The following is a 27931-nucleotide window of genomic DNA, read 5'->3' as shown; positions in this document are numbered from 1 at the left end:
TGCTTTTCTGAGTTGTCCTTGTCCTACAAGGAAGTACGTGTTTTTAGTGTTGTCGGTCTTCTGTGCTGTTCCTGTAAGTTTGCTATTAAAATACATCAAACTGTTAAAAAAAGGAGTGCATATAAACAAACTGGCTCCGTGTATAAGATTCAGTTTTTAATCTTCATCCCTGGCTTGACAACATCTGTCTCTATTCATGGCCATGTGTTTACAGGTCACAGTCTTGAAGTGTTCGAATGTGGGGACAAGATTCCCTAAGGGATCAGATCAGAGAGATCTGTAGGGATAACCTAGTCAGATCATCAGGCTTTTGTTGCACAAAAAAAGCTTTCACCAGTGAGGAGGAGTAAAGAAGTAGCCACAAGGCCCAGAATACATGACTTTTTAAATTCAGTTCTCATTTTCACGATTAGACCCACACAAGAGGAAATGATACTTCTACAGTTTACAGAGGTTATCTGAACATCGTAGCAATTTTCCCTCTCAATTTTCACCCACCTATCTACCTGGTGAACAATTTAAAAACTGCTGATTCTTGGCAAAGGGCAATATAGAGTTAGTCACAAGAAGACCAATTGCCTAAAGGGAGAAATGGATGAAGATTATTTACTTCTCATCCGAACCACATAATTTTCCTCAGTAGTAGCTGGTGCCAGAAAGGAAGATCAAACTTATTGATCATTACGAACCTCTCTTTGGCAATTTCAGCAAAAATAGTTTTAACTCTTTCTGATTCCTTTGTAACTGTTCAGATAGAAGATGGTTTGGCACAATCTCCATTGGCCTCTGACACACATGAATTAGTCCTGCAGGCACATTTTAAGTAAACATCACTAGGCAATGCGCTCTGAAACAGTTGGTTCACTAAGTATGTTTAAATACTGTCTTGTACACATTGTCTCAACTGCAAGTTTATTTATTTCTTACAAATTCAGCAATATAATAATAACTCAGTGGCAGTATTTTAGTATGCAGTTAACAAGGCAGTAGGAAGGCATTTTAATCCTCTGTCTTCATTAAAGCTCAGATACCACCTCTAACATTATTGCTTGCATCAAAGGTAACTTGGTCATTAACTATAAACATTCGCTCTGCTAAAACTAGGATAACATCTTTTAATCTAGCCCTCTTTCTCTCCCTTTGGCTTATAAACAACCAGTATAAATCTGGAGCTGTTATCTAGCCTACCTTTGGCCTGTTCATCAGTCATGCCACCACAGTGATTCCTGACCTCTCTATATCTTCCTTGCCTTTGTCGTTGGAATTCCTCATACCATGCCTTCCTTCTGTATTTTAATGGAGAAGTATGTGATAAAATATGAGCTAATACTTTGTTTATTTTGTTGTCCTTGTTGTGTATAGCTTTTACTTTCATATATTGTTTTGTTATTTATATTTACTTCTCTAGATAAGAAATTATTGTTTTACTTACAAGGAGTCATATTGAAATTTGTCTTTTAAAATTACTTTTGCTTATTCAAATATTGAATAGTAAAATAGTTTTTAATGTATGGAAGAAATGTTTCAGCATAGACATTTGATTTTAGAGTAACTGGTGAAATAATCTTTTAGGCTAAAAGAAGAATGCTGGGTTTCAGAATTATAACCTAAAAGAAATCTGATGATGAGCAAGGAGAAAAAAAGCATTATAAAAGTTGACACAGAGCATCAGTGGGATTGTATTTCCTCAGTCAGAGCCGATGTGTATTTACGGCAGATGTGCGCCTTTGGGAGTGGTGCATTGGAAATGTTGTGCAAAGCAGGCAGTCCTTGGGGATTTCCCATTTTCAGCAAGGCTGTTGTACTACAAAAATTTACAAACATTTTCAGACCTCATATTACAATCTAATTCTCTTATAAGCAAACACCTCATTTTTACCATCTCAAGATGTTAAATATTAAATGTCATTTTTTAATATTTGGTAACAACACTAACCTTCTAAAATATTCTATACCTTCGGCTCAGTGTGACCAAATATGGTAGATGAACTGTAGACTTCCAACAAGGATGAAAGAGTTTGGATGGTTGCAGAGCTGCTACCCGAGCTTGCTTTTGGTTTTTATTAATTGTATGTGTGCACGATTGTGTGTGTTGCTCCTGCCTCGATACTCCTCCCTCATTGTCTTGGGTTGTGAAAGCAGTGCTGGCAGAGTGCCCACTGCCTGTGGGATTGGGTCCTATTTCATAACAAACTGCTTTTACTCCCAAGAAATTGGAAAGCATTAAGCTATCAGTGTTTGAGTACATATTTCTCCTTGTTTTTTCAGCCTTTCCATTAGCCAGAACAGATTACCTGTCTGGGATGTTGTCTGTCACCTAAAAGAGAGATAACATTTCTGTTTCAAATAAAGATTTAACTTATGACCTAGAATTCATTATTATGTTCCTTCTCAAATTGTGGTACAAAGCAGGCGACTTAATAGATGACTGCTATGCCAATGGATTGCTTCAGATTCTACCAAATATGTTAAAACCCAGTGGAATGAAATAGAGAAATGTCTGGTTTATAACTGCCTGGTTGAAGTGTGCTTACATAAAAAGCCTCCTCTCGTCCCGGCCTCTGATGATCTCACTCATCTTCTGTGGTCTCTTGTCTTTTAAAACTGTCCCAAGTTCCATCCCTACTTAATGATCTACATTCTCATTTATTACATACTTGTCCGCCTCCTACATTTTCCATCTTTCTGTTTTTATAAGACGATGAAAGCTGGTGAATAGAGTCATTGCTGTATTTTAGCTGTTTCTTGAGATACTTTCATGTGTTTTTATGTTGTGTTACAAGGTAGACCATGACATTCAATTCAGAGAGCATTCAGACACTGAAAAACATTAGTCCAAAAACCCATCAGGAGTAGAGATTAAAGATAATATGTGTGAAAGTTTCCTTACTCAAGCAACTGTTTGCATACCTTTCATTGGTGTCTGTTTGAAAGTTATGCACATAGTAGTTATTCTTGATTTTATGAAAATTAGATGTTACAGGTAGTTGAATCCAGTCATGTGCAAAGTATCCAATTTCCCACCACATAACCAAGTGATAAAAAAAGTTGGAAGAGTAGAAAGAAAAGTGCTTCTTCAAATCATTACAAACCCCAGCTCAGTTGGTGTAAATATCGGGTGGGGTTTAGGGAAATGTAGAGTGTTTATTTCCATATCCAGTAGTTTGAGGGTTATGAATTCACTTTGGTTCCATTGCACAACAGACAGACTCGTACTTATTACTTTTTCTAGACCTGGACAATACCAAGCCATCCAAACAGCTTCTGCTTATGACTACTGGAACTGAATGACAATGATGCCAACTGAATTTCCGCTTTTATTCAATAGCATTGAGACCTACTCTTAAGGTGGTGTAACTAAATAGGTGTTGTGGTTTTTTTTAACTAGCACTGACTTTTTTCTCTTAAATAAATGGAAGACAGCATTAATTACCTTGTTAATTGTTCTCTTTTAGATACAGTGTAGCTTAAATGTTAGAGATTTTGTAAAATACCTGACTAATCATTATGTAAAAGACAGAGTTACTATCCTTCTATTTATATGCATCACAAAGTAGTTTGCTCTGTAAAAGACAATAGACTCTAACTTAGAGGAGAGGTGTTTGGAAGAGCATTGTCACACTAAACAACTTTGTATACTTGTCGAAATTAACTTAGATGTAAGCACCAGAAGATGGAACATTAGAGTTATTATGGGAAGTCAGCAAATTTTAATTGGTAATGGTAGTAAAATTTAAGGAAAGTAACAACAGATTAAAGAGCTATGAATTATGATCCATTTTGGTAACATAGATATCTATATATTGAACCTGTTCTTGATTAATTAAAATAATAACCTCAGAGCAAAGAAACCACTTCTGGAGTGAAGCTCAGTAGGTTTTTGCAGTGTTTTCCCTCCAAAGTAAGCAGGGATCAGATGGGAGAAAGTTGGGGGCTTTTCTGCCATCACCACCAGAAATTTCAGGGAGTCGTTTCTCGTTGCCAGTATGGAAGTAAGATAAACCCGCATACTTAGCCTCGCTTTCCCTTGACTCCTTTCTTCTCCACCCTTTCCTTCCTCCCCCTCTTTTTGCTTCTGAGGCATCAGTGACATGTTGAAAACAGTGTTTTGAGAGATTTATTCTGTTTTGATGCATGGTTCCCAAGTAGCTGCACCCTGATATCTCCTGGGAGGCTTTTAAAAAATGTTGGGGCTTTGCCCTCAATGACTTTGATTTAATTGGTTTGGAGTAGGACCGAGGCCCTGCTATTTAAAAGAAAAAAAAAAAACAACTTTCATTAGGATTCTAGAAGCACTGGTATACAAGTTTGCTGTCAGATATAATAGTATAATAATAGTAGTGGAAGTTGAAACAGAAAAGGAGTTTAATAAATATGATCATTTTAATTATGTGAATATATTTTTTATTTGAAAAAGCATCAAAAATTTGTAGAGTAAAAATGAAATGTATTCTTTCTGTTTTTTCTGTGCATTTAATAACTAATTATAATCATATATAATATTTCTGAAACATGCATGTGATTATACCATATGAATGAGGGTACTGTAAAAAGTTCATGGAAATACGAATTTGAAAAAACTGCATGAATTTAAAAAAATGTTTGCACTAAAAGGTATATATTTGTGTTAATTCTATTTCCCATAAACTTTTTGAAGTACTCATATTATTCCATGATTTGCTTATTTATAACTTAAGAAATTATTTTGAATATTTTTCTATGTTAATAATATAGGTCATTTTATTAATCTGTTTGTTTGAAAGGCAGAATTAGAGAGGAGAGACAGAAAGAGAGATCTTGCATCGGCTGGTTCACAGCCTGAGTGACCTCAATAACTAGGGTGAGGCCAGGCCGAAGCCAAGAGTCTGGAATTGCACTCAGGTTTCCCACATGGGTGCAGGGTCCCTTTCACTTGGACTGTTTGCCACTGCCTTCTCAGGAACGTTAGTATGGAGCTGGATTGGAAGCGGGTGTAGCTGGTACTCAGTTGGTACCCACATGGGGCGCTGGCATTACAAGTAGTGGCTTAACCCTTTATGCCACAGAGCTGGCCCCTACCTCAAATTTTTAAAAATCCATTTACTTTATTTTTTTTAAAGATTTATTTATTTTCATTACAAAGTCAGATATACAGAGAGGAGGAAAGACAGAGAGGAAGATTTTCCGTCCGATGATTCACTCCCCAAGTGAGCCGCAACAGCCGGTGCTGAGCCAATCCGAAGCCGGGAACCTGGAACCTCTTCCAGGTCTCCCACGGGTGTGCAGGGTCCCAAAGCTTTGGGCCGTCCTCGACTGCTTTCCCAGGCCACAAGCAGGGAGCTGGATGGGAAGTGAAGCTGCCAGGATTAGAACTGGCGCCCATATGGGATCCCGGTGCATTCAAGGCGAGGACTTTAGCCACTAGGCCACGCCGCCGGGCCCCTAATTTACTTTATTTATTCCTTTTAATACCTGCAAAATGTTTCTTGGTGTATGTAGGATTTGATTTTTTCCCCTATTTTAACATTTGTAGCTGGTGGTAAAAAGTGTGAATTCTAAAACTAGACTACTAGATTTGATTATATTTATTGCTATTAACATTTAATTTTTCTAACTTTTCATCGATATGAGCAGCACTTCAGTTGTTATCTTAGCACCCAAATCATCATAAATAGTCCCATTGGGCAAAATCCTAGAGTTAGAATTACTAGGTCAAAGAGTATGTGTATCAATATTTGAAATATGCTCTGGGGTTGTCTCCTAAGAGAGAGGCAGCTTATTGGTTCTGTTCACTCTCACCAGTGGATTTTGATTGCAGTGATCAAGATCTGACTCTCACATCACAGTCTGATTTCTCGAACTAACTAGATGGCAGGCTTTTCTCTTTTGATCAGAGTTTTATTGAGCCAGTTTGATAGCCCTGATCATAGCATGTCAGCCTGAAACTCTGACTTACAGTGTTCAGCACAGGATTGAAAAGAAGGGGAAATTTTTTTTATTTTTTTTGTACAAAATTATCAACATATAAAACACAAAAAGAACCGAGTACAGCCTTAGTAGTGAAATAAACATGGACTGGAGAAGCTGACCTCCTCTGGTTCTTAGTTGGGATGGCTCTAGTGAGAAGCTGACCTCCTCTCCACCAATCCTTAGTACACGGACCCAGATTTTCAAGAAAAATCTGCTTTAAATCTTGTATCTGGATGGATATGTTCATGTGTCTTGGTGTTTTAAATTCAAAATTGTATGTATAATTATGGCTACAGATAATGATATTACATCAGTATGATTGTTTATGCTTTTATATGATAAAGTAGTTTATGAAACTTATTTTCATTAAAAGTTTTCTCTAGGTAAACTCTCTGAACCTTAATTTTATAATCAGTACATGGTAAATGTTGAACTACCCACTTCCCAGGGCTTGGGAAAGATTACTTTATATAGCACATAAAAACAGCTGATCTGTGGACCGGGAAGGAAAGACCCAAGTAAAGACATCTGCATCGCACATTCCATAGCAGAGCAACTAGGTTCAGCACCCAGCTTTGCTCTTGATCTCAGCTTCTTGCTAAAACAGGACCTCGATAAGGTGATGGGCAGACTAATGTTGCTCCACCCATTGATCTGAAAGATTTCAGTTGAATCTGATTCCTGTGTTCAAGAACTTAATTTCAACTTTAAAGCCTTGGTCTGTGCCAGACTCTTGACGTTGTAGCCATTTAGGAATGCAGCATTGGCACTCACGGGTTCTCTTTCATGTGCTCTCTGTGTCTGTTAAATGAGTTATAATAAGGTGGATTTAGCATAGTGTATAGAGCATAGTGAGTGCAACAAATTGGACATATTTTATTTCTGTTATTTTAATTCTGCTCACAGTACCTTTAGCCCTTTTTATAGAACGAATTGAGACATTCAAGGGGATGGTAGGATGATATTGGCTTGTGTTTTAAAAGGTACAAATGACAGCTTTGCTGCTGCTAAGCATATATGTGTTCTCTAGGAAGATTTTTTTTAAGGATTTACTTTATTTATGTGAAAGTCAAGATTACACAGAGGGAGAGAGAAGAGAGAGATGAAGGGAGAAGGGAGGCCTTCCAGGCACTGGCTCACTCCCCAGATGTCGACAGTGGCCAGGGATGGGCCAGGTAGAATCTAGGTGCCAAGTGTTTCATCCGGGTGCAGTGGTTCAAACACTTGAACTGTCTTCCACTGCTTTCCCAGGCTACTAGCAGGAACTGAATCCGAAGCAGAGCAGCTGGACCATGAACCAATGCTGACACAGGATGCCAGCTTTACCCATTGCCCCCACAACATCAGCCCCTCTAGGAAACTTTAAAAGAATGAAATCACCATTAACCAGTGTTTTTGAAAAAACTAGATATTTTGTCAATTACAGACTTTTAAAAAGGTTTTAAATTTTTAAAATTTATTTATTTGAAAGGCAAACTTACATAGGAACTGAGACAGAAAGATCTTCCATCCACTACTTTACTCCCCAAAATGTCACAATGGTCAGCTCTGAGCCAGGCGAAAGCTGGGAGCCTGAAGCTCCTTCCAGGTGTCGCCTGCGCATGCAGGAACCCAAGCACTTGAGCTGTCTTCCTCTGCTTCCCCAAGCACATTAGCGTGGATCAGAAATGGAGTAGCCGGCACTCAAATCAGTGCCTACGTGGGATACTGGCATCATAGGCAGAGGCTCAGCATGCTGTGCCACAGTGTCAACCCCCAAGTTTGGTATTTTTACAGCTGTACTTAGGAAAAATATGCAAAAATAAACTTTCCAGAAATGTTTTGTTTGATTGAAATTACGGTGTTAGGGATTTGGATAAAAACAAAAGTAAATGAAATAAATTCTTTAAATCATAGATTGCTTGGATAAGAGATTGAAAACACCGTTAAGGGGCCTTTTTAGGTCTGTGACTCATCAAAGTTCCTAAAATTCTAAAATATTAATAGTATTTTCAGGGAGATGTATACCCACGTGTCTATTTAGGAGGTGTCAACAGAGTGGACCTTCCTTCTGGCAGGTTGGTCTGAGCGTCTCCATGGGTGAGAGCAGGCTGCAGCCTTGTCCTTCCCACTCTCCTGGATTTGAGATCTTCTTTTTTTCCCCAGTGAAGAAGAGAGGGAGAGAGAGTATTGATACGTTTCTGGCATTTATTTGGACTGCACCAAATTGAAGTCTGCTCTAGGAATCAGTTAGCTCTTCTTCCGTTTAGTTCTTGGAATTCTTTCCCATCTGTGGTTTCCTTTACCCCTCATATTGGAAGCTTCGTTGGTACTTCTCATCTTTTATGCTCCTCGGGGATTTTGATATACTCCTTCCTTATATTCTTAATCTTCCCGCCAGAAACCGGCACGCTTTGCTTTCCCCGTTATATTCATTGTCTCCCTCTTGTTCTATGATGTTGCTAAATTTACTGGTCTTTCAGCATTTCTCTCCCTATGAAAAGCTTGCGAATTATGCCATCATTATTCTCAATGCCCATTCAGGCCCGTGGCATCTGGATTAGAGTTTCCATATAAATTCTTATTAATTGGCTTTCTATGCTGAGAAGCAACCCCAGTTACATTTTTTCAGGGCATTGTTACATAGGTCAGTCCAGCTCACTGTTATGGTAACATGTCTCTCCCAAATTTTTTTTAATTTTGAATTTTATGGCACAATTCTGTAGAGTCTCTCCCAGTTTTTTTTTTAATCATTTGGGATGAAGGGGGAATACACAGTGAATAAATTAATCCTTTCATTTAAGCCATTACAGTATCGTTTGAAATTCGACATCTCTGCATATTTTCCTCAAGTGGTTCATAGCTGCTCTCAGTTCTACCCATTATTTGTGCTTCCACTTAAAAACATAATCTACTAAACCACTTATTTGGATCAAAAAATGAAAATTTTTCCAAGAATCATGGCAGATCTAAATTCCTATTTGTAAATCAGAGGATTGTTTCCCAGTGCGATCCTCAGAAATTTGGATGTTTTCATGAATTTATTGGCTAATATAGGTGATTGGACTTTATTTATAAAAACTCATTAACTAGCATCAAGATTTAATTAAACAATTCTAAGGATCTGAAAGAATGTTTACTTAGTTATTCATTTATATTTATTTGGTATTTCTATTATGTTATTAGCATCCTCTTTTCATTTAAAACTTTGAATCCTATTCTGAGTCTTTTAAGAAATTGACAACCATTTAATTGTTATTTAGCTTTATCTTCAAATACATATTATACAATGTGCTGATTAAATTATAAAGTAATTTTATGAAGGACTTGCTAACATTATAGACATCTGTTTTGTTTTTGTGCTTAGTATGGGAAAATGCACTTTGTGCATTGGATTAGCATTTTACAAAACATTCCACATGAATCATTTTCTTCTTTATCTTGTGTGATGGGCATGTGGAACACAGCTCCACAGTCTCTTTGTGTCGTTCTTCTGACGCATATAGCTGTACATGTAAACACATGCTCCCATCCCAATGTAAAATTCACTCCAACTAACAAAACAAGCTGATTTGCAGGAATGTGGGGCATGAACAAAGGGAATGAGACAAGACATGTACGGCTGCCATGGAGGATGTGGCCGTGGTATCATTTATGAGTGGGAAGGTAGCTGAACATTTTCATTTTGGTGTCAGTCCCTCGGGAGGAAGGGGTTTTCATAAAAGGAATAAGACGTGCACGCTTACTAAGAATGATTGACAGTGAATGATTCAATAGGAGAATAAATAGCACGCCTGCCCCTTTTAAGGCTAAGGACATATACACTGAATGTAGATCTCCTCAGTGAGGCAGCATAGATTAACTATACAGATAAAAATGCAAGGTAGTATCCTTAAAAATAAGGTTTATAACTCAAATAAATGAAGGTCAGCGCATATACTGAAGGTGATGGAAAACCCTGTTTGTGAAAGTCGATTCCTGACGTCAGACCTTTGGTCAATGAGTAGGATAACGCACCACATACCGCAGTGACTGATGAAATTGATGTGTCCGCAGGAGAGCGGCTCTATTACTGAAGCCTTTAACCTATTTTCTCTCTCTGTGAAAATGAGCTCCTGAGTGGATGTGATCCTCAAGGAAGTGAATTTAATTCTGGGAAGATTTTTTATAGATGAACAAATTGAATTTAAGAATTTTACCTACCCATTATTGAAGAGAATGATGTGGGAAAACATTATTATAAATAATGCAGTTACATTTTTAAAAGATGCCTCTTTTTTTTTAGTTTATTGCTTTGGATTCCTACTAATGCTTTTGAAAAAGCGTTAGTAGATTTTATTCTTTGATTTTGTCCTGCCTCTTTGAACACACATGTGAATCTATTGTATCTGTGTTGCAATGTTTCATTAATTTATTATATGAAAGAATGTAATTGTGCGTTTCTTTTGAAAACATAATTTCTTGGCTTGTCCCTTTAATTTTTAAAAAATAGCTTTAGTCTGCCATAAAATAAATACTTGGTGATTAATACAAAGAATAAAGGCCTATCTCACAAATCTGGTATTCTGAACTCTGTAAGATAATGCTGACAGCTACCAGGGAGGCAATAGGTAGGCTTGTGTTTGGCAACCAAAAAAATTCACTCTGTGAAATCTCACAAGATGAATTACAAAGTATGCTGCAAATACTGCTTAAAGGGTTAATAGTGCATTGGTGGTTTCTCTTTGAAATATAAGATAGTTTTAAGTTTGCTAAGCTTGCTCTGTCATACAAATCTAAGTGTATTTAGTTGATTTTTATTACTATTTTAATCTTAAACTAATTCCCACAAGTAGCACATACTTTACTATTTTTTAACATTCTAGCTTATTGTTATTTTTACTTTTAATTAGAGTTACAGGGTCATATAAGTATTTGGATAATAAGAAAATTTTAAAGATTTAGTAATTAGAATTGTGGGGTCATAAAGAAGTATTTGAAAGATAGAAAACTTTTAAAAAAATATTTATTTATCTATTTATTTTTGGAAGGGCAGATTTACTGCCTAAGTGGCCACAATGACCAGAGCTGAGCCAGTCCGAAGCCAGGAGCTTCTTCCAGGTCTCCCAAGTTGGGTGCAGGGTTCCAACACTTTGGGCCATTCTTTGCTGCTTTCTCAGGCCGTAAACAGGGAACTGGATGGGGAAATGGAACAGCAAGGATATAAGGCAGCACCCATATTGGATCCCTGTGTGTGCAAAGCGAGGATTTAGCCACTGAGCCATGGCGCCAGGCCCAGAAAATAGAAAACTCTTAAAACATTTAACTTGGAGATCAATCTGGTAAATATAAATGTGTATATATACGTGTGTGTGTGTGTGTGTGTGTGTGTGTGTGTGTGTGTGTATGTGTGTGTATATAGATGTATATTAGTTTCTTTAAGTTTCTTTGATATTTGCTATATGTATTGCTATATATTTTTTTTTTTTCATTTGAAAGGCTGGTAGACATAGCTCCCATCCACTGATTTGCTCCCCAAATAGTGTTTTATGGCTTTGTGCAGGTTTCCCATGTGTGTGGCCGGGACCTAACTACTTGAGCCATCACCTCCTGCTTCTCAAAGTATGTGTTAGCAGGAACTTGGCATGAGGAACAGTCAGAATGTAGAGCCAGGTGCTCTGAAAATGGATGTGGCATTACAGTAGCCAAATACCCGTTCCTAATAGAAGATGCTGTAAGATGCTAAATTTCAGGTAATTTCCTTGTTTGGCTGAAGCAGTCAGATTTTCACACATCACATACAAAGCCATGTCTCCCAGGGTGTAGATATTAATTAGCAATGAGTATAAATGTGGAAAATTCTCACAGTAAAGAAAAATTTATTTCTTACGGAAAAGAAAATTTTCTGTCACTGAGCTCACACTGCCTTTGTTAATTGAAGTAGTTAGAGACCTTCCATAGTAGTATTCTGATTCACTTAATATATTGCTCTGAAAATAATTTGGTAATTTAACAGATATCATGTTGATATTCTGACTAGATACATACTGAATTATATTGTAGTACTCTAATTTTGTACAAGGGGAAAAAATCCTTTCTAGTTCGGCTGGTTCCCATGACCATAATTAACATTCAAGGAAGTGTTAAACTCATAAAATTTAATTTGGTCTTTAATTGTCCCAAATGCTAAATGAATTGCCATTTCCTATCATGTCACAGCTGTATTTTTACAGCTAGCTGGTTGGTTTTTGTTAAATTTTGTCTGCCCTCTAGTGGACTAAAGTGTTCTTTTTCAGTAACCTGTCGAATTTAAATGAGAAGTTGTGTCTGTGTGGAAACGATTAAATATTCCTTCATGGCTCTGTGCTCTTGTTTTCCAGTCACTGCTGCGTTTCAGGCAACTAGTTTTATTACTTAGCTATCCTATTGCTGATGAAACAACCTGCATACAACTAGCATACCATCTGATACAACTAGTATAACCAGAATGAATGCATGGCCATTATGCTTGAGGCAGCAACATTGGCATCCCATAGCAAAGCACTGGTTTACATCCCAGATGTTCTGCTTGCAGTACAGCATCCTGATGATGTGCCTGGAAAAGCCGCAGAGGACGGGTCCCCACCAGCCATGTGGGAGACCAGGATGGAGTTTCTGACTTCCAGTTCAGGCTGAGATCTGGCTGTTGGGGCTGATGAGGCAACCAAATGGTGGAAGATCTTTCTCTGTCTCTGCCTCTGTGACCTTCACATCTATTTTTTTTTTTAACGTCACATCAGAGTGCCCTGATCTCGTTGGTAGTTTTATATATTTTAGGAAATTTTTTTTATTACTTACTACATGTCTTCTGGTGCATGCCACCTACCTTCAAGATGTTTCTGATTCTTACCTACAGATGCTACAACTGTGGTGGCCTTGATCATCATGCTAAGGAATGCAGTCTACCTCCTCAGCCAAAGAAGTGCCATTACTGTCAGAGCATCCTGCACATGGTGGCGAACTGCCCACACAAGACTGCTGCACAGCTGCCTGCCAGTTCTCAGGGAAGACAGGAAGTGGAGTCCCAGCCATACCCCCCCACAGCCCCTGCAGAAGTGGGAGGAGGGCATGGCTGCACGTCACCACCGTTTCCTCAGGAGGCGAGGCCAGAGGCTGCAGAGCGGCCGAGCAGGTCACTTCCAGAAGCTTCCTCCACAAAGTTGTCAGCAGCACCAGAAGAACCAAACAAAAAGGGGCCTTCAGTTCAGAAAAGGAAAAAGACATAACCCTTGCTAGTGTCTTGCGTTGTGTACCTGGTTGGGAAGTCTACCTCATGCACACACAGGGAACAGTATTTCACCAATAGCAGCTGGCCTGGGATTTTTAACTACTGTTGAGGAACTGTGAATTTTTAAAACAGACAAATCACTCTAAGCAAATTGTATTTGAGCAGGGTGTCTTGTTTTATGTTACTCAGACTATGAGATGCTATGTGTATCAGTATGTGCTGGTGTGAGAGGGGGAGAGCTTGAGTGTGTGTGTGTGTGTGTGCGCGCGTGCAAATATGTGTTTCATAGAGGAATGTGGACATCTTTACATATGTGTGTATATAGATACAAGCACACACCCGCCCTCCCGTAATTGGACACGTCCAAGAATTGAAAAGCCATGCGATGCATTTGCAGTGGTTTTGAAAATAACCGCATGGTTTTTCTTGAACCACTGCCTTTTTTATATAACATAAAAGCAAAAGCATGACTGTTAACCATTTGTGTGAACCAAAGGATACTTTAGATCTCAGAGCTGCCAATCATATGGTACTAAAGGTTTTTTAAGACACCCAGTTCTCCTAGAGTTTGGGATTGCCTCTTTTTCTTGCTCTCTATGGAGTGTCTGAAGGCATCACCCTCACTCCATATGCCTCTGACTGCCATAGATTTGTGATTCTGGGATATGTAACTCCAGAAATGACAATGAATGTGTGGTTTTTGTGCCGATATTTCGATGTTTTTAATTCTGTGTTTTGACTGTAAATTAGATGCCTATTAACAGAAGTGAAGGGGAGGGTAGTGTATCACCGTAGTGACTTGATTATTTTCAGTGATATTTTGCTACCAGCTCATTGTGATCTTCCCCGTATGATGAGGTTTTAAAGGGCTTGTAGCAGCAGCAGCCTCCCTTTGACCAAGGCCATCTTCTAACCGCACCTGGAGCAGGGAGCCCTCCTTTTACTACTGAAGACCTTAGAGGAAAACTCCAATCATTTCTGTATATGTTTTGGTGGCTGTTTTTGTTCCCCTGGGAGAATTACCTAACTTGTTTTTAAAACAAACGAATCACAGAGATGAATAAAATATGGGGTTGAGAAAAGAAATTAAGCAGATGCTCACAGTTGCCCAATATACGTGGCCTGTCAGTGATATATTTACAAGGACACTATTCAGTGGCAGGACATAAGAGTGACAAGCCTGGGGCAAGGGCACCGAAACCTCTCCTCCAGATAGCTTGAAGTATTATATACATAAACATTGATTTTATGAAGGTTACCTTCAGTGCTTACCCTGAAGTAACCCATAGAGTAGATTTAGGATGAATGGACATTTGTACTGGGAATCAAGAGTTGCTAAGTGGGTGCTTGGCTGTAGGAATAAACTGACGGGACCAATTATACAATTGGTCCCACTAAGTTACAGTCATGGGGGGAAAAAAGTGTATTTGGGTTCTCGATGTTAGGGGCCAATTTGTGAAACATCTTCAAGAGGATACCAATTAATGATGCTTGATATTGGCAATAAATATAGTTTTGTATGGGCCTGTGGGTATAAGCTCAGATAATCAAAAAGAGAGAGTTGACTCAAATGAGACATACTCTGCGCAACAAAATCAGTTCCCCTCTCCCCTTGTCCTGATGTGGGAGACTGGTACAGCCACTGCTGTTCCAGCAAGCTGCCAGAAGAAGAAAATGCCTAGCTGGGCTGCCAGCCCTCCAGAGCTCAGCTTGAATTTTCAAACAGTGTTTGTGAGAATTTCCACGGCAAGTACTGGAGTATCTGTGTGCTGTGACACAAAGCTTTCCTTTGACGATATTGAATGTGATATAGCTGTAGAAGTACTTCCTTGCCTTACGTGAGGATGTCAAGCTTATTTAAATTATGTAGACAAATCAAAGTGGCATTGCTTAATTTTTTAGCAGGTATCATAAACAGGTTTTTTTAACAGTCAAAGAATGCAAAAACATAAGTCACTTTGAAAATTCAAACCAAAGTTCGTTGACCTTCTAGAAATATTAAACTATAGACTTGAAAACTGGACATTCCTTGTTTACATTTATAAGTTCAGAGCTGAGATCATGATGAGAAACAAAAACACAGAAACACTGAGAAAGGAGGACCCTTTGGGTACAATTAAACATCTTCTCCAGCGTCTCACCAGACTGAACTACGCACATACCAAACATCCCTTGTGGTTAGAAGTTGGGGTTTATTTTTTATATGAAAAGATGATCACTATTGCATTACATACTCAGGACAAAGAACTTTGCTCAGGGAACATATCATATGATGTTGTTGTGTTTCTTTACAGATTTGTCGACAGTCCTGCTTACTCAAAACAAACCAAATAGCTTTGACCTTTATGTAAGTACACGTACTGATGTTAGTAACTACCTCTGAGTTTGACACACAGCAACATCTCTGAGTATCAAACAGCAGTTCTCCTGTTTTGAGTTCATGTGGAAAGTTCTCTAAAGCAGACGTCCTCGGCTCCTTGCATATGTAAATGTCACTGATGTGAACATATTGTTCATTTACATAGGTGAAGTATTCTGTTTACAGCAAAAGGCTACCTCATAGTTGACGCATGGCACAGCTCTGTGCTGCTCCAGCCTTACAGGTTCCTGGTAAGTTTCTGGTACAGAACCTTTCTTATCCGTATCATAGACAGCAATCCACCACTGCATGTTTCTTACAAATACCTGTGAGTAATGAAGCATCTTTTTTTAGTTAGCAGTCTCCAAGCATTTCCTTAGAAGGCACCACGTATTTAGCTTAAAAGATTTATGGGCACTCTTCAGCTTACGGAAAGCAGAACATGGAGAAGCCACGTTGGAAAGAGCTGCTTTTGCCCAAGAGTGAAGGACTAGCAAGAGGGAGGAGGGACAGTGGGAGTGCGTTCGTGCTAGCCAAACACTACAAAAGATGCCAAGCTCCTTCATTTACATGACTTTGCTACCCTGAAATCAAGTGTTTTACAGCATTATACCGCCGGGCACAGAGCTAAATAGCACCGGCTTGCCAAGAGTAAACTTGAAGTGCAATGCCATTTCCAGCTAGCAGACAGGAATGGGTTTGTGTAAAGCACCATTGTTCAGGGATCACTTGTTGTAGGGCAGCAGGGCTGTGAATGAAGTTGTTCCTTGATCCCACCATCATGTTGACACCAATGCAATTCCTATTAAGAAAGGATGCACTGCCAGGCTCTTAGCCCTACGAGCTGTTCGTTCGCTGTGTGGCAGATTACAATGGAAACCTTTTTATACTTGGATCTTTAGTCTTTATTAGAAGACTTTGGATGTATTTTTTACAATTGAAAAGTTTTTTTTTTTTTAACCTGCATATAACTGGGATGTTTAGTGTGCAATGGAAGGAAGATCAAGGAATACCATGCTGTTAACATCAGTCCAACTCCCAATAGAGGATGTCTACATTGCCAATATTTTATGTGTATGTTGTGGCTCAGTTTTGTTTTGCACCAGTGTGGCCCCAAGTTACTGCTGGTTGTATTTAGTTTGTGAATAGAAGCCCATAAGTGTTAATAGACTGTAACATTCACTGTAAGATGAATTATACAGGACATGGGAAATCTCATTAAGTCTTAAAGTTAATTTAAATTAATTTATCTGTTTTCTCTAAGAAATGTTTATCATAAAATATATATGTGTATTTTCCCCTTGATTATAAAACTTGGGAAAGTATGTACAAGCCCAGCTGCACTGATGTGGATTTTCTAGATGTCTTAATGAGATTTGTTTGTTTTAGAGAACAATTTGTCAAAAGCACCAATTTCTGTCTTACATAACGGTCAGCAGCCTCTTACAGATGTGGTTGTTGTGTGATCTGTGGTCTGTTGTTCAGTTAGAGTGAGAGGTTGACCTAAGTACTCATTGTTTAAAACTTCTGTATTTGTAACGAAGCTGCAAAGTTATGGCAAAATACTGTAGTGTGAGAAAATAAGATATTGTGTGTGAGGCTTAACACTTATGAAGGTTGCCAGCTTGCAAACTGTAGTGTTGACTACCTCTGAACCACATCTGTCAGCCAGCGGCACCACCGTCAAGCTGGCGTTCATCAGCCTGCGATGCTTCTTGGTATTAACAGCTCTACCCATACTAGAGACCAAAGTGAACCCTGATTTCTATGTCTTTAATACGATGTTTTATCTAGTGTTTTTAAATTATCCTGTGTAGTATTTAGATTACCTCATTGTCCATTTTTGACTTGTGCTGTTTACAAGTGAAAAGTCTTTTTTTAAAAAAAAATTTGAACTGTGTGTTTTTAAATAACAAGGAAGGGGAGCAGCTGTGTGAAGTGGCATCTCACTGGTGCGCAGTCATCCCGACGGACTACGGCATTGTTGCCTTTCTGCGGACCACGGAGTTTATCGTCTCGTTTCATGCTTACTGTCTTATTCTGTCAATTATGGATATGTTGAGGCTTATAAAAAGTTACTTGATTAAAAATAAAACATATAACGTTGGCATTAATGATACGTTTCGGAGGTATTTCTGTGAGATTGTTGAGTGAAATGAATGGGGAACAGGCCATTAAAGCAGTATTTACAGAAACTTCCATGATTTGCAGACAATGGTAGTTATTAACAGAATTTGTTTGTGACAGTGCAGATGTTGAATAATGCTGTCGAAGCAGCTAAGCAGGGAAGTGGTCCTGTTGGTATTGGGGTATAACCCGTGCTGTGGAGTGAATCAAGGCTCTCACGTCTTGGATGGTCTGAAAGAGTGTCCGGAAACAGAAGTTTGCTAAGTCTTTTGAAGAAGTCATTTACAATATTTCCTGTGAGTTTTTCCTCGATAATTATGAAGAATTTCTAAAGAGCAAATCAAGGTTAGGCCACACTGGCACCAAATATTTCAAGTGAGAATGTAGATTTATCAGACTACCTATGTGATGGCAATATACCATAAAATTAATCTTATAAAATTACATGTTTCTCTAAATTGATCAACCCTACAGTTAAAATCAATTTCTACTCTATATTTGGATGATTTATATGGTCTAATATGACCTGTCTTTTTTTCTTTCTTCATTTTCTGTTAGGAAAATAACATGTAGTTTCTTGACCATTTTTACATAGGCAATTCAATAATGTCCATTATATTTACATTCTTGTGCTATAGTGAATATATCACTTTTCTTAGCATATGGAGAATTTTTAAATCATTTATTTACTTGAGAGGCAGGGCAGACACAGAGAGTGAGCGTCCCCATGCATAGTTCACTCCCCAGATGTCTGTAATGCCTGGGTCTGGGAAGCCACAGCTAGGCGCTGACAGGCAGCTCAGTCTGGTTTTCCCACATGGATGGCAAGAACTCCATTACTGGCGTCATCTCTGCCTTCCAGATCCATAATTTTTCTGTGTAGACTTGTGCACATACACTCACAAGTATACCTTAAATGACTTGTGGAAATGGGGTTAAAAGGTGTTTATTTTGGTACACTTTTAAATCCATGCATACAGTTTTCTGAAACATCTTTACAAGCATGAATTTCAAAACCTTTTACATCACAATAAAATGATCATTTAAGCCCATTTTTGTTCACAGACTGTGAAGTGCCCTCACATATTGGAAATGGTTGTTAAAATAAAATCAGGCTACATTTTCTGTGGTTTGGGGCTTTAGATTTTTCTCTCACTGTTGTACAATGTGTTAGCCTACCAAAGCTGTTCAGAAGCAATGCTTTTGGTAAGTGCACATTTGGCTTGAGGAAGGAAGATTCCAGTTGAGCACGAAGGCCTGGTTTGGAGGAAGGAAGGGAATCTGAGACGAAACAGCACAAACACAAGATGGGAGTCCAGAGTGAGCAGGTCGCGCTCATGTAGTCAGTGAAGAGGCAGATTTCAAACAGTAGTGTTTGAAGGTAGTGGAGAGTAATCGGCACAGCCAGGAGCGTAGGGGGCTGCCAGCTCCGAAGAAGGCACACACCTGCCGAGAGCACAGGTCCCCAGAGCTTTCCCTTGGAAGCACTTGTAGCTTCCTGAGGTGCCACAGGGTGACCTCAACCAGGGACAGTCTTACTGAGCTGAGGAACAGGAATTCAACGATGCCGTGATAGAAAATCGAAGGTTGAATCCCAGAGCCAAAGGACACTCCCCCCACCGCCCCAAATCCTCATAAATTCTTTTCTACATGCATTGAGTCCTAAGATTCCGCAGTAAGCAGCAGCTAAGAGCAGGTTCGGGATCCAAGTGGAGCGAGAGTTGTCTCAGGGAAGAAGATTTAGGAAAGATGCCAATTTGGAGGGCAGTACCTCGCCCCAGGCACCTTCCAATCCTAGTCTGGCCTTTTAGCCCTGAAGTCAACAATCTGCAGTTTCCTGGGCCATCTAGTGCAGGGAGGTGAAGATTGAATATCAAGAGTCAGTGAGTTAGATGGGCTTTGTGTTACCTCCCACGCCAGGGGGCCTATGTTCTAGGAATAAGGATTGCACCCTAGTAGGAAGGACCGTTGCTAGGCAAAAGGGTAGCATTGACACCAACTAACCCTAACAGCCTAAAAGCTCATGAGGCTTCCAAAGTGACCCATGGGTATGCTTCCTGTCTGCCAAAGGAAAGATTAACCTTCCATGGAAGCTGAAAACATTTCCATTTGCAATGTCTAACATCCAGTCAAGAAGTATGCAGATACATAAAACCCATTGGAGGGAAACAAACAACAGCCGACAAGGCAGACATGCACCAGCAATTCAGAGAGCATTTACTATAAAAGGACAGTAGAAATAAGTGACAAACACAGGAGAAGGTGACACAAAGTTCTGGAACTAAAAATGCAATGCTTGGAAAAGCTCAACAGGCGGGGTCAACAGCAGGTTAGAAACCACAGAATGGGGCCCGCGTGATGGTTCAACAGGCTAATCCTCCACCTTCCAGTGCCGGGATCCCAAAGGAGCACTGGTTTGTGTTCCAGCTGCCCCACTTTCCATCCAGCTCCCTGCTTGTGGCCTGGGAAAGCAGTGGAGGGTGGCTAATGTCCTTGGGCTCCTGCACTCATGTGGAAAATGTAGAAGAAGCTCCTGGCTTCCAATTGGCTCAGTTCTAGCCATTGCAGCCATTTGGGAAGTGAACTAGTGGGTGGAGGATCTTTGTCTCTCTGTCTCCCGCTGTGTGAATCTGACTTTCAAATAAAAGTGAAATAATAAATTCTGAAAAAGAAGAGCCATCAGAATAAAAGATTCAGGAATGGATCAGATCAATGAAAGGTAAAGGGAGAAACATTTTAGGAGGGTAGTATGTGGGAAGCCAAATTGCAAAAATTTTTAAGATCAACAGTCTCTACTGCTTGTTCGAAGTGGGAGTCAGAAGTTAAGCAAGGCAGCAAGTAAAGAGGTGAGAATTTTTCAAAATAAAAATGTTGCTTTTTGTTTAGTGTTGTTTTATTTCATTGTTTTGAAAATATAATAGGGATAATGAATGTGGGAAGCCATAAGTGTTAACAAAGATACTGTAATGATACAGTTTTTCTCTTCACACACTTGCACAGTCTTGCTTGGTGTTCTTGCTACAGCAGCAGCTAGGAGCCCCAGTGCGCTTCCGTTGGCCTCTACTCTGGATTGTAAGTGTTTCCCAGAACCTCACTGTGGCTTGTGCATGTGGCAGCAAGATGGGGGAGACAGCTCCTAACGCCGAGGGAAGGCCAGCCTGTGTCTTCTTAGGGCCTTGTCCTTTAATCCTCAGAGGAACCATGGCGCGTGTTTAAAGGCGGAGGGGAATGGAACAAATCTTCCAAGTCTGAAATTAGCAGAGCAGTGGCTAAGCCTGGGACACGTTTCCTTGAAGAGCAAAGGTTTGGGGACGTGCTTTCCAAGGGGCTATTTGCAGAGGAGACAAGATAGCTGTCAGACTATCTTGAATGAATTGTGAGAAAGCCACAAGGTTAGTGTTTTGATGAAATGATTTAGACGGCCATTGGGTCCCTGGGTGGTCAGGGTTTTTATACAGTTACACTGTTGCATCCACATGCTGCCTTGGAAAGGCACTGTCCACCCTATTTGACCTTGCTAGGGAACTACACTTGAGAAAGGATGAAGTTATAGGATATAAATGATAGAAGTAACTCACACGTGAAGTATAGGTATTCCAATCAGTGTTTCTTCTCTCTCTCTCTTTTTTAATTATTTTTATTTGAAAGGCATATTTATAAGAGAGAACGAGAAACAGAAAGATCTTCCATCCACTAGTTCCTTTACTTCCAATCCAGCTCCCTGCTTATAGACTGGAAAAGCAGGCAGAGGGTGGCTCAAGTTCTTAAGTCCCTGCACTCACATGGGAAACACAGAAGCTCCTGGTCCCTGGCTTCGGATTGGCTCAGCTCTGGCCGTTGTGAATATTTGGGGAGTGAATCAGCAGATGGAAGATCTTTCTGTCTCTCCATCTCTCTGTAAATCTGCCTTTCCAAGAAAAATAAGTTTTTAAAAAGCAATAGATGTTACAGCCACTGGAGGGAAGAGGGAGACGCAGAGCCCTGGGTTTTCCTCCTGTGTCTGCGGAGCGCCATGTCACCTGCCCTGCTTCCCTCCGAGTGACGTGGTGCTCACAGGGCTTTTCTGTGCAACTCTTGCTGTTAGGCTGCTTAGTCCAAACTGAGCTGTGATGAGACAGCCACCATTTTGTGGTGGGTTCTGCCTGTTTCCTTACTCTTTTCATTGCATATTCTCAATAATTCTTTCTGTATGTTCTCTTGTTTACTTTCTAGAAGCAAATGAAATTTAAGAGAAGCTGTTACTATTTGTGAAATGCAGTTTCTGCCTTCCTCTGTTTAAAAATCAGCATGTACTCTTCTTAAGCTCTTTTCTTGTCTCATCTCTCTCTCTCTCTCACACACACACACACACACACACACACACACTTGGTTTTGGATACTTAGAAAATGGTACCTATGTCTTAGGCTACATGACCAGGATGGATTCTCAATGCAATGTTTCCACTTTTAGAATGTTTTCTCTCTCTGTCTCTAGTGTGTGTGTCTGTGCACGCGTGTGTGTTTTTTAAAATTACGAAAACTTTTGTGAAGACGTGCACTGCTTTTTGAAGGTCAAAGGCTTCTACTTTCACTTAATTTCCAAGCTGCTCGACCTCTGTAATTCTCTGCCTGCTGGGCTTCCAGCTCAGGAGTGGAGGGGCTGGACTCGCAGCTCCCCATAACGGGAGGAGCAGAGCTACAAAGGGAAGACGATTCCACACTTGGGGAACAGACCCCATTTACAGGGGGCTTCGTTCCCATGTGCTCTTATCGGGTGGTCCTTATTTTTACTGCTTTTCCAGCTTCCTTCACAAGTGTGGCCTCACCCTCACTAGCATATTTCAAGGGCCACGTGTCACCTCCTTTGTTGGGATCAGCCTGTCACGTGGTCAAGCTCGTACAGTTCTGTCCCTGTTGTTTCTTCAAACACTCTTTTTTTTTTTAAAGATTTTTTTTTCAAACACTCTTTTAAATTAGTTTTCATGAGATAGTCATGGTGGCTTCTGTCACTCTCACCCAAAGGAATCCATTTAACACAGTACAAGACTCTAATTGTGAACATCGTCAGTTTGCTCCGGATTTGGAAAATTAGGAAAGTAGAGGAGGATCTCTGACATGAGAAACTGCTCTTGAATTGTTCTGGAGATGTGTCCTGCCTCACTGGATTTCCTTCAGGGCAAGGGACTCGGGTGTTAGTACTCCGCACCATTAAAGGGGAAATTTAGCAGATTGCTGGGGCTGTGTCAATGTAGAGCAAAGTGGTTGGAAGCTACCCAGGAATGGCATCTGGTTCAACATCCTGTCACCAAGTGGGTTCATACCTAAGCATCCCAGGTGGTAACTTCAAAACCTGCCCAAGAAGGTCAGCAAGTTCCTATGGAATGTCACCGCAGTGTCTACATGTCCCATCACAACCCCCAAACAATGTCCCATCCCCCAAACCAGCCCCCACCATGTGTTTTGAAAACTTACGTATTATTTATTAGAATCTATATAAAATACTACATGGACAACCTACAGTGTTTTCTAACAGTGAAACTATATGTATATTTCTTGATGGATGATCCCTCTAACATTTTCTTCTGGCTTATGGAAAAGATGAACCAGTATGACACAGTGTGTTCTAATGTAGTCCATTGTACAATGGCCCTTTGGAAATGTAAGCTTTTCCTTTTGGTCAAGGTGAATGTCTGACTTCTAGAAACTGGAAAGAGTTTGCAAATCAGCAAAGGCCAAGAATGATGTGTGTCAGTTTCCACTTGGCGCCGGCAGAGGGCACTCTTCACTTGCTTTCGGAAACTATCATACCTATTATTTAAAAGTTTTGACTGAAGAGCTATGTTAAATCTTACACAGAACACAGGCTGATGAAGGGATACTGTTACTGATTTCTTGTCTAAATCATCTTGTAGTAAGAAACTTCAAAACCGTAAAATTCACCTTGTGTGACGTACTCCTTTGCAGGACTGCTCTAAGCATTTTCTGTCCACCTTTCAAGCTATATAACAAGCGCAGAACTTCTCAAATGCCTGGTTGTGGTTTTCCTACTGAAGATGGGAAGGTTGTTCTTTTCACTTAGATGTCCTCCTGGGTCGCTCATGCTCCAGTTGACAATATCTCGTTGAAATGCTAACAGTATCAAATCCCAGTGTGTACACCTAGAGGCAAACAAAATTAGATACAGGTTCTAGAAAGAATTTCATGTATAATTTAATAAAGAGATATTTATGTGTACTAAGATAATATCTTTCACTCTTACAGTGAAATTTTGCAAGAAATTTGCTTCTGCAAGGCTCTCCTAAGGTAAAAACAACAGCTAATACCATTTCTCTATTAGAAAGGAGTGTGTGATCTGGATCATGGAGATTACATTAACCGCTCGGGTCCCGCAAACAGGCTTGGAGAAAGAAAACAACACCCCTGAATTCCGATTCTGATGTTCTCACAGACTCCATAGCCAGGCCATAATGGTTTAGACTCTGCAGGCAGCTAGAGAAACCCAAACAAAGTGATGGACAGAGTTGAAGAACTCAGGATCTCACATCAGGGAAATGCGAACATTTGCTTTGATCTAGGTCTGTCCACGCTGTCCGCTCTGCTCCTTCTGCAATCCCAGCCTCACACTGCCTCTGCCTCCGCCAGTCCTCCCCCACCCTCACACACACCTTTCCTTCTGAGGCAGAAAGCAAGACTAGGGCTGCACCAGCCTGCAAAGGCCAGGGCTGCACCAGCCTGCAAACGCCAGGCTGCACCAGCCTGCGAAGGCCAGGGCTGCACCAGCAGCCACCGGACAGACGTGCCCAAGGGAGGATTTGTGGACCTTGCAGCAGACCAGGGGCTCTCGGAGGTGCTGGCTACTGGGCTGTCCTGGGGAGCTTGGTAGTGCTGCTCCCCTGAATCTCTGATCAGGGTGCAGCCAAGGGCTAAGGATCACCGTTAACAGCTCCTTGTGTCTGTGAGGATGGGTTCATATGCTGTAATTGTAACTGGTTCCTGTGTAACTCTTACGGTAAAGAAAAAGCTTGAGAACTCTTGGTCTGGAAATGCAGCTAACAAATGGAAAAAGGTTGGAAATGAAAGCTGCTGGGCTGTGAACAAGTTCACTTGAGTTCTAGTTTCTCTTGACTTACGTTTTCTCCAACCAAAATGTCTTCGTTTGCCAACTACAGGTGTTAGACCGACTGATCAAGGTGACCTCAGCATGCGATCCCCTTAACATCAGCATTAGCATTATTTTGGGTCTATAGTACAGACTCAGTTTTAAAGAGTTTCTTGTAATTCCGGTGGACACTCATGTTTGATGCTCTCTGGTCTAGTGTGGTCTCAGAAAGCCCATCAGTCATGTCTACTCCAGGGGAAAACATCAACAAACACCATTCTCTAAGGGTATTTTTAAGCGAGCTGACTGCTTTAAGCAAAACTCCAAATGCCCACAGCAACCAAGACTGGACCAGGCTGAAGCTCGGAGCTGGGAATTCAAGCCAGACCTTGAACATGGAAAACGCCACCCAAGTACTGGAGCTGTCCTTTGCTGTTCCCAGAGTCTGCTTTAGCAGGAATCTGACTCAAAAGTCAAACGGGGACTCACCTAGTGACTCTGATGGAAGTCCTGAGCAGTGTCTTCACCACTGAGCCACAAGTCCACCCCAAGAGGGTGACCCAAGAGGCCCTTTCCACAGCAGACAAGGAAGCAGTGATGACTGAGAGATAACAGGACCTGATTCAGTGCTGTGTCATGACAGAATGCCAGGGCTCCAAATGAACACGGGACCCCAATGGGACAGCTGGGATGGGCTAGCCAGAGGCGGTAACTCTGGTGACTACAGGTAACTTTGCCTAACAACAGAATTTGTTCTCAAACACACACACACAAAATCCTGACTTGAGCCACAAAGCACACACAGAGCAAGGAGACCCCTTGCTAGCCCTACGGACCCACAGCCACAAGATCTCTCACCTGCGCTCACCTCCCTGCACAGCTAAAGCTGTCGCTCAGTGAGTGAAAGGATTTGATGAGGTTCTAGCCAAATCGAGTTCAGAATACAAGTCTCCTGAGGGGTTTTGAGACCATCTCCTTTCCCATACTTTTTGGCGTCTCCATGAACTTTCACCCTTCTCACCATCAAAGCATTGAGGTTTGTTCATCCCAGCTGAGATGTGGCTGCCACAGGGAACTAAGAACCAGGACCAGTTCACCAGAGGCTGGCCCCAGCCTAACACAGCCTTCCGTCTCTCCACCTGGGAATCACCGTTTAGCCTAATGTCGCCTTTCTTTGCCCAAGGCTTTCTGGATCCGCTAGGCTAAGTCCTGATTGGCTTTCTTTCTCTGTCCTTGAGCCACCTGTCCAGAAGGGTTGCAGCCTATGAGTGGAAGCAGAGGAGAGTCTTGGGAACATCCTCCTCTCTGCCCCGCAACATGTTCCTTATGTCCCCACACTGACTACGCACAAGTTTTCCAAGTACTGGGATTACCAGGATTCTAGAAGCCTGAGAGGATTGGAATGGAAACCCACAGGGGAAGAGGGCAAAGACGCACCTCGACTGTGTGTCAACCCCATGCCAGGGAGAGTTTCAGTGCACAGCTGAGAGACCAGGGGCATTGAGAGGTTTAACACCTGCTTGAGACCACCTCATAAGAGCCAGGGTTCAGACTGACCGCATGGCCTTGTTCAAGGCAGCTCTGCCTGCTTTCTTCATGAGAGCTCTACAGCGGCCACACTAGGAGGGGCAGGCTGAGCTGAACGGCAGACCCCAGGAAAGTGTGGTGGGTAGAGGGTGAGTAGGACCCCACATTTTCACATGTGTAAATATGCGAGCATTTCAGTGTGGAAAGTTGAAAAGTGAAGGAGAGAAGCTGAGATGGAGGCGTATGGTGCTTTTTGACTAGCTTGTTGTCTGGACAAAACCAGCCTGTTGGAGCTTCAGTTTCCTGATTTCTGAAAGGGGTGATCATAATGCCCACTGTACAGGATTGCTGTGAAAACAAATCGTGTGCTGTAAACACAGCCTTCACTCAGCGGCAGCCATTCAATAGATAATACCTGGCATGACAGCTTTTCTTAGCGACATGTGGCAGCACTCAGGAGGTGAGGAAGTTCTAAGAGATCAATGAGAACAATGAAAGCAGTAGGAAGCACCCTGGAAAAGGGGTCCCCAACATGCCTGGAATTCTTCGAAGAGAAATGAATTCTGAGCAGATGGTAGCATGGCAGCTCCATGTGATGTGCAATTGTCATCGATCTGCCTTTCTGAGTTTCCACCTCAGCCACCCTCAACACAGAGTGATTGAAAGTGGCCACCAATGAGACCTGAATGCCTCTCTCCTCTGCAGGTAAACACCCAGAATTAAGGGGCTCCAGGTGTGGGCTTTTGGCTATCCCCAGGGCCTGGGCTTCCATCCAGGCTCTACTCCTGAGTCTAACTCCCTGCTGATATGGTCCCTGGATGGCAGCAAGTACTGTTGGGCCCCTGACCATGTGGGAAGCCCAAGTTGATTTCCTGTCTCCCGCCTTTAACCTGACCCAAGCCCTGGCTGTTACGGTCACTTGGCGAAGTGAATCAGTGGTTAGTTAGGAAATCTTTCAATCAATAAAATGAAAAAAAGAACTAAGGCTAAAAGTCATTTCCCTTCTAAAGGTATCCCTTCTTATGAAAGCAGTTTTAAGGTTATGGCATTTCCACTCATTGTGAGAGAGTTCAGCTTAAATCAAACCACATTCGGTTCTTTGGACTTGAAATTCCAAAGGCAGTGGGAGCAAATCGTTTCACCATAGTACTCTGTACCGCAGGGAGGAGGCCCTGGGCCTGGCCCAGAGATGGCTATCCTTGTAGAAATGGAGAAAGGCATGAATGCATGCTGCAAAGAGGCGAATTCTGTCATCACAGGACAAAGAAGGAAGCTGGGAGAATTTGACCATCAGTGGGGAGATATTTGCTCCCAGTAAGTAGCAAGTAAATAGCAACAAGGCAAAACTTCATATAATGTAGTCCTCTTTACCTATTCATGACTTTAATTCCTGAAATTTAAGTTACCTTTAGTCTGAAACAATTAAAAGGAAAATTCCAGAAACAAGTTATAAGTCTTAAATGGCTTTTATTATCCTGTATTGTTAATAATTGCTCTATTTTATTGATAGTCATTGTTGTTAATATACTACTGTGCCTAATTTATGGATGAAACTTCATCCTAGGAGCTATGTATATATAGGAAAGTGTGGTACACATAGGGTGCAGTACTGCCCGCAGTAGCAGGCACCTACTGCAGTCTTAGAACAAATCCCCCAGGGTTAGAG

At 41.0% G+C, this 27931-nt stretch overlaps 1 protein-coding gene across 1 annotated transcript in view; it reads left to right on the top strand.

Moving 5' to 3' along the window:
- The window catches only part of LIN28B (lin-28 homolog B), a 125606-nt gene extending 112231 nt beyond the window's left edge, over nucleotides 1-13375 (top strand). The window contains exon 5 of the mRNA XM_058660385.1: nucleotides 12803-13375. Within this exon, the coding sequence (XP_058516368.1) occupies nucleotides 12803-13172 (370 nt within the window). The 3' untranslated portion in view covers nucleotides 13173-13375. The remainder of the gene's footprint in view (nucleotides 1-12802) is intronic.
- The last annotated feature ends 14556 nt before the right edge of the window (nucleotides 13376-27931 follow it).

The sequence above is a fragment of the Ochotona princeps genome, chromosome 1, assembly GCF_030435755.1.
Source record: "Ochotona princeps isolate mOchPri1 chromosome 1, mOchPri1.hap1, whole genome shotgun sequence".
Classification (NCBI taxonomy): domain Eukaryota; kingdom Metazoa; phylum Chordata; class Mammalia; order Lagomorpha; family Ochotonidae; genus Ochotona; species Ochotona princeps.
Note: the sequence above shows the minus strand (reverse complement) of the source record. Positions and strands in the feature narration are given on the sequence as shown.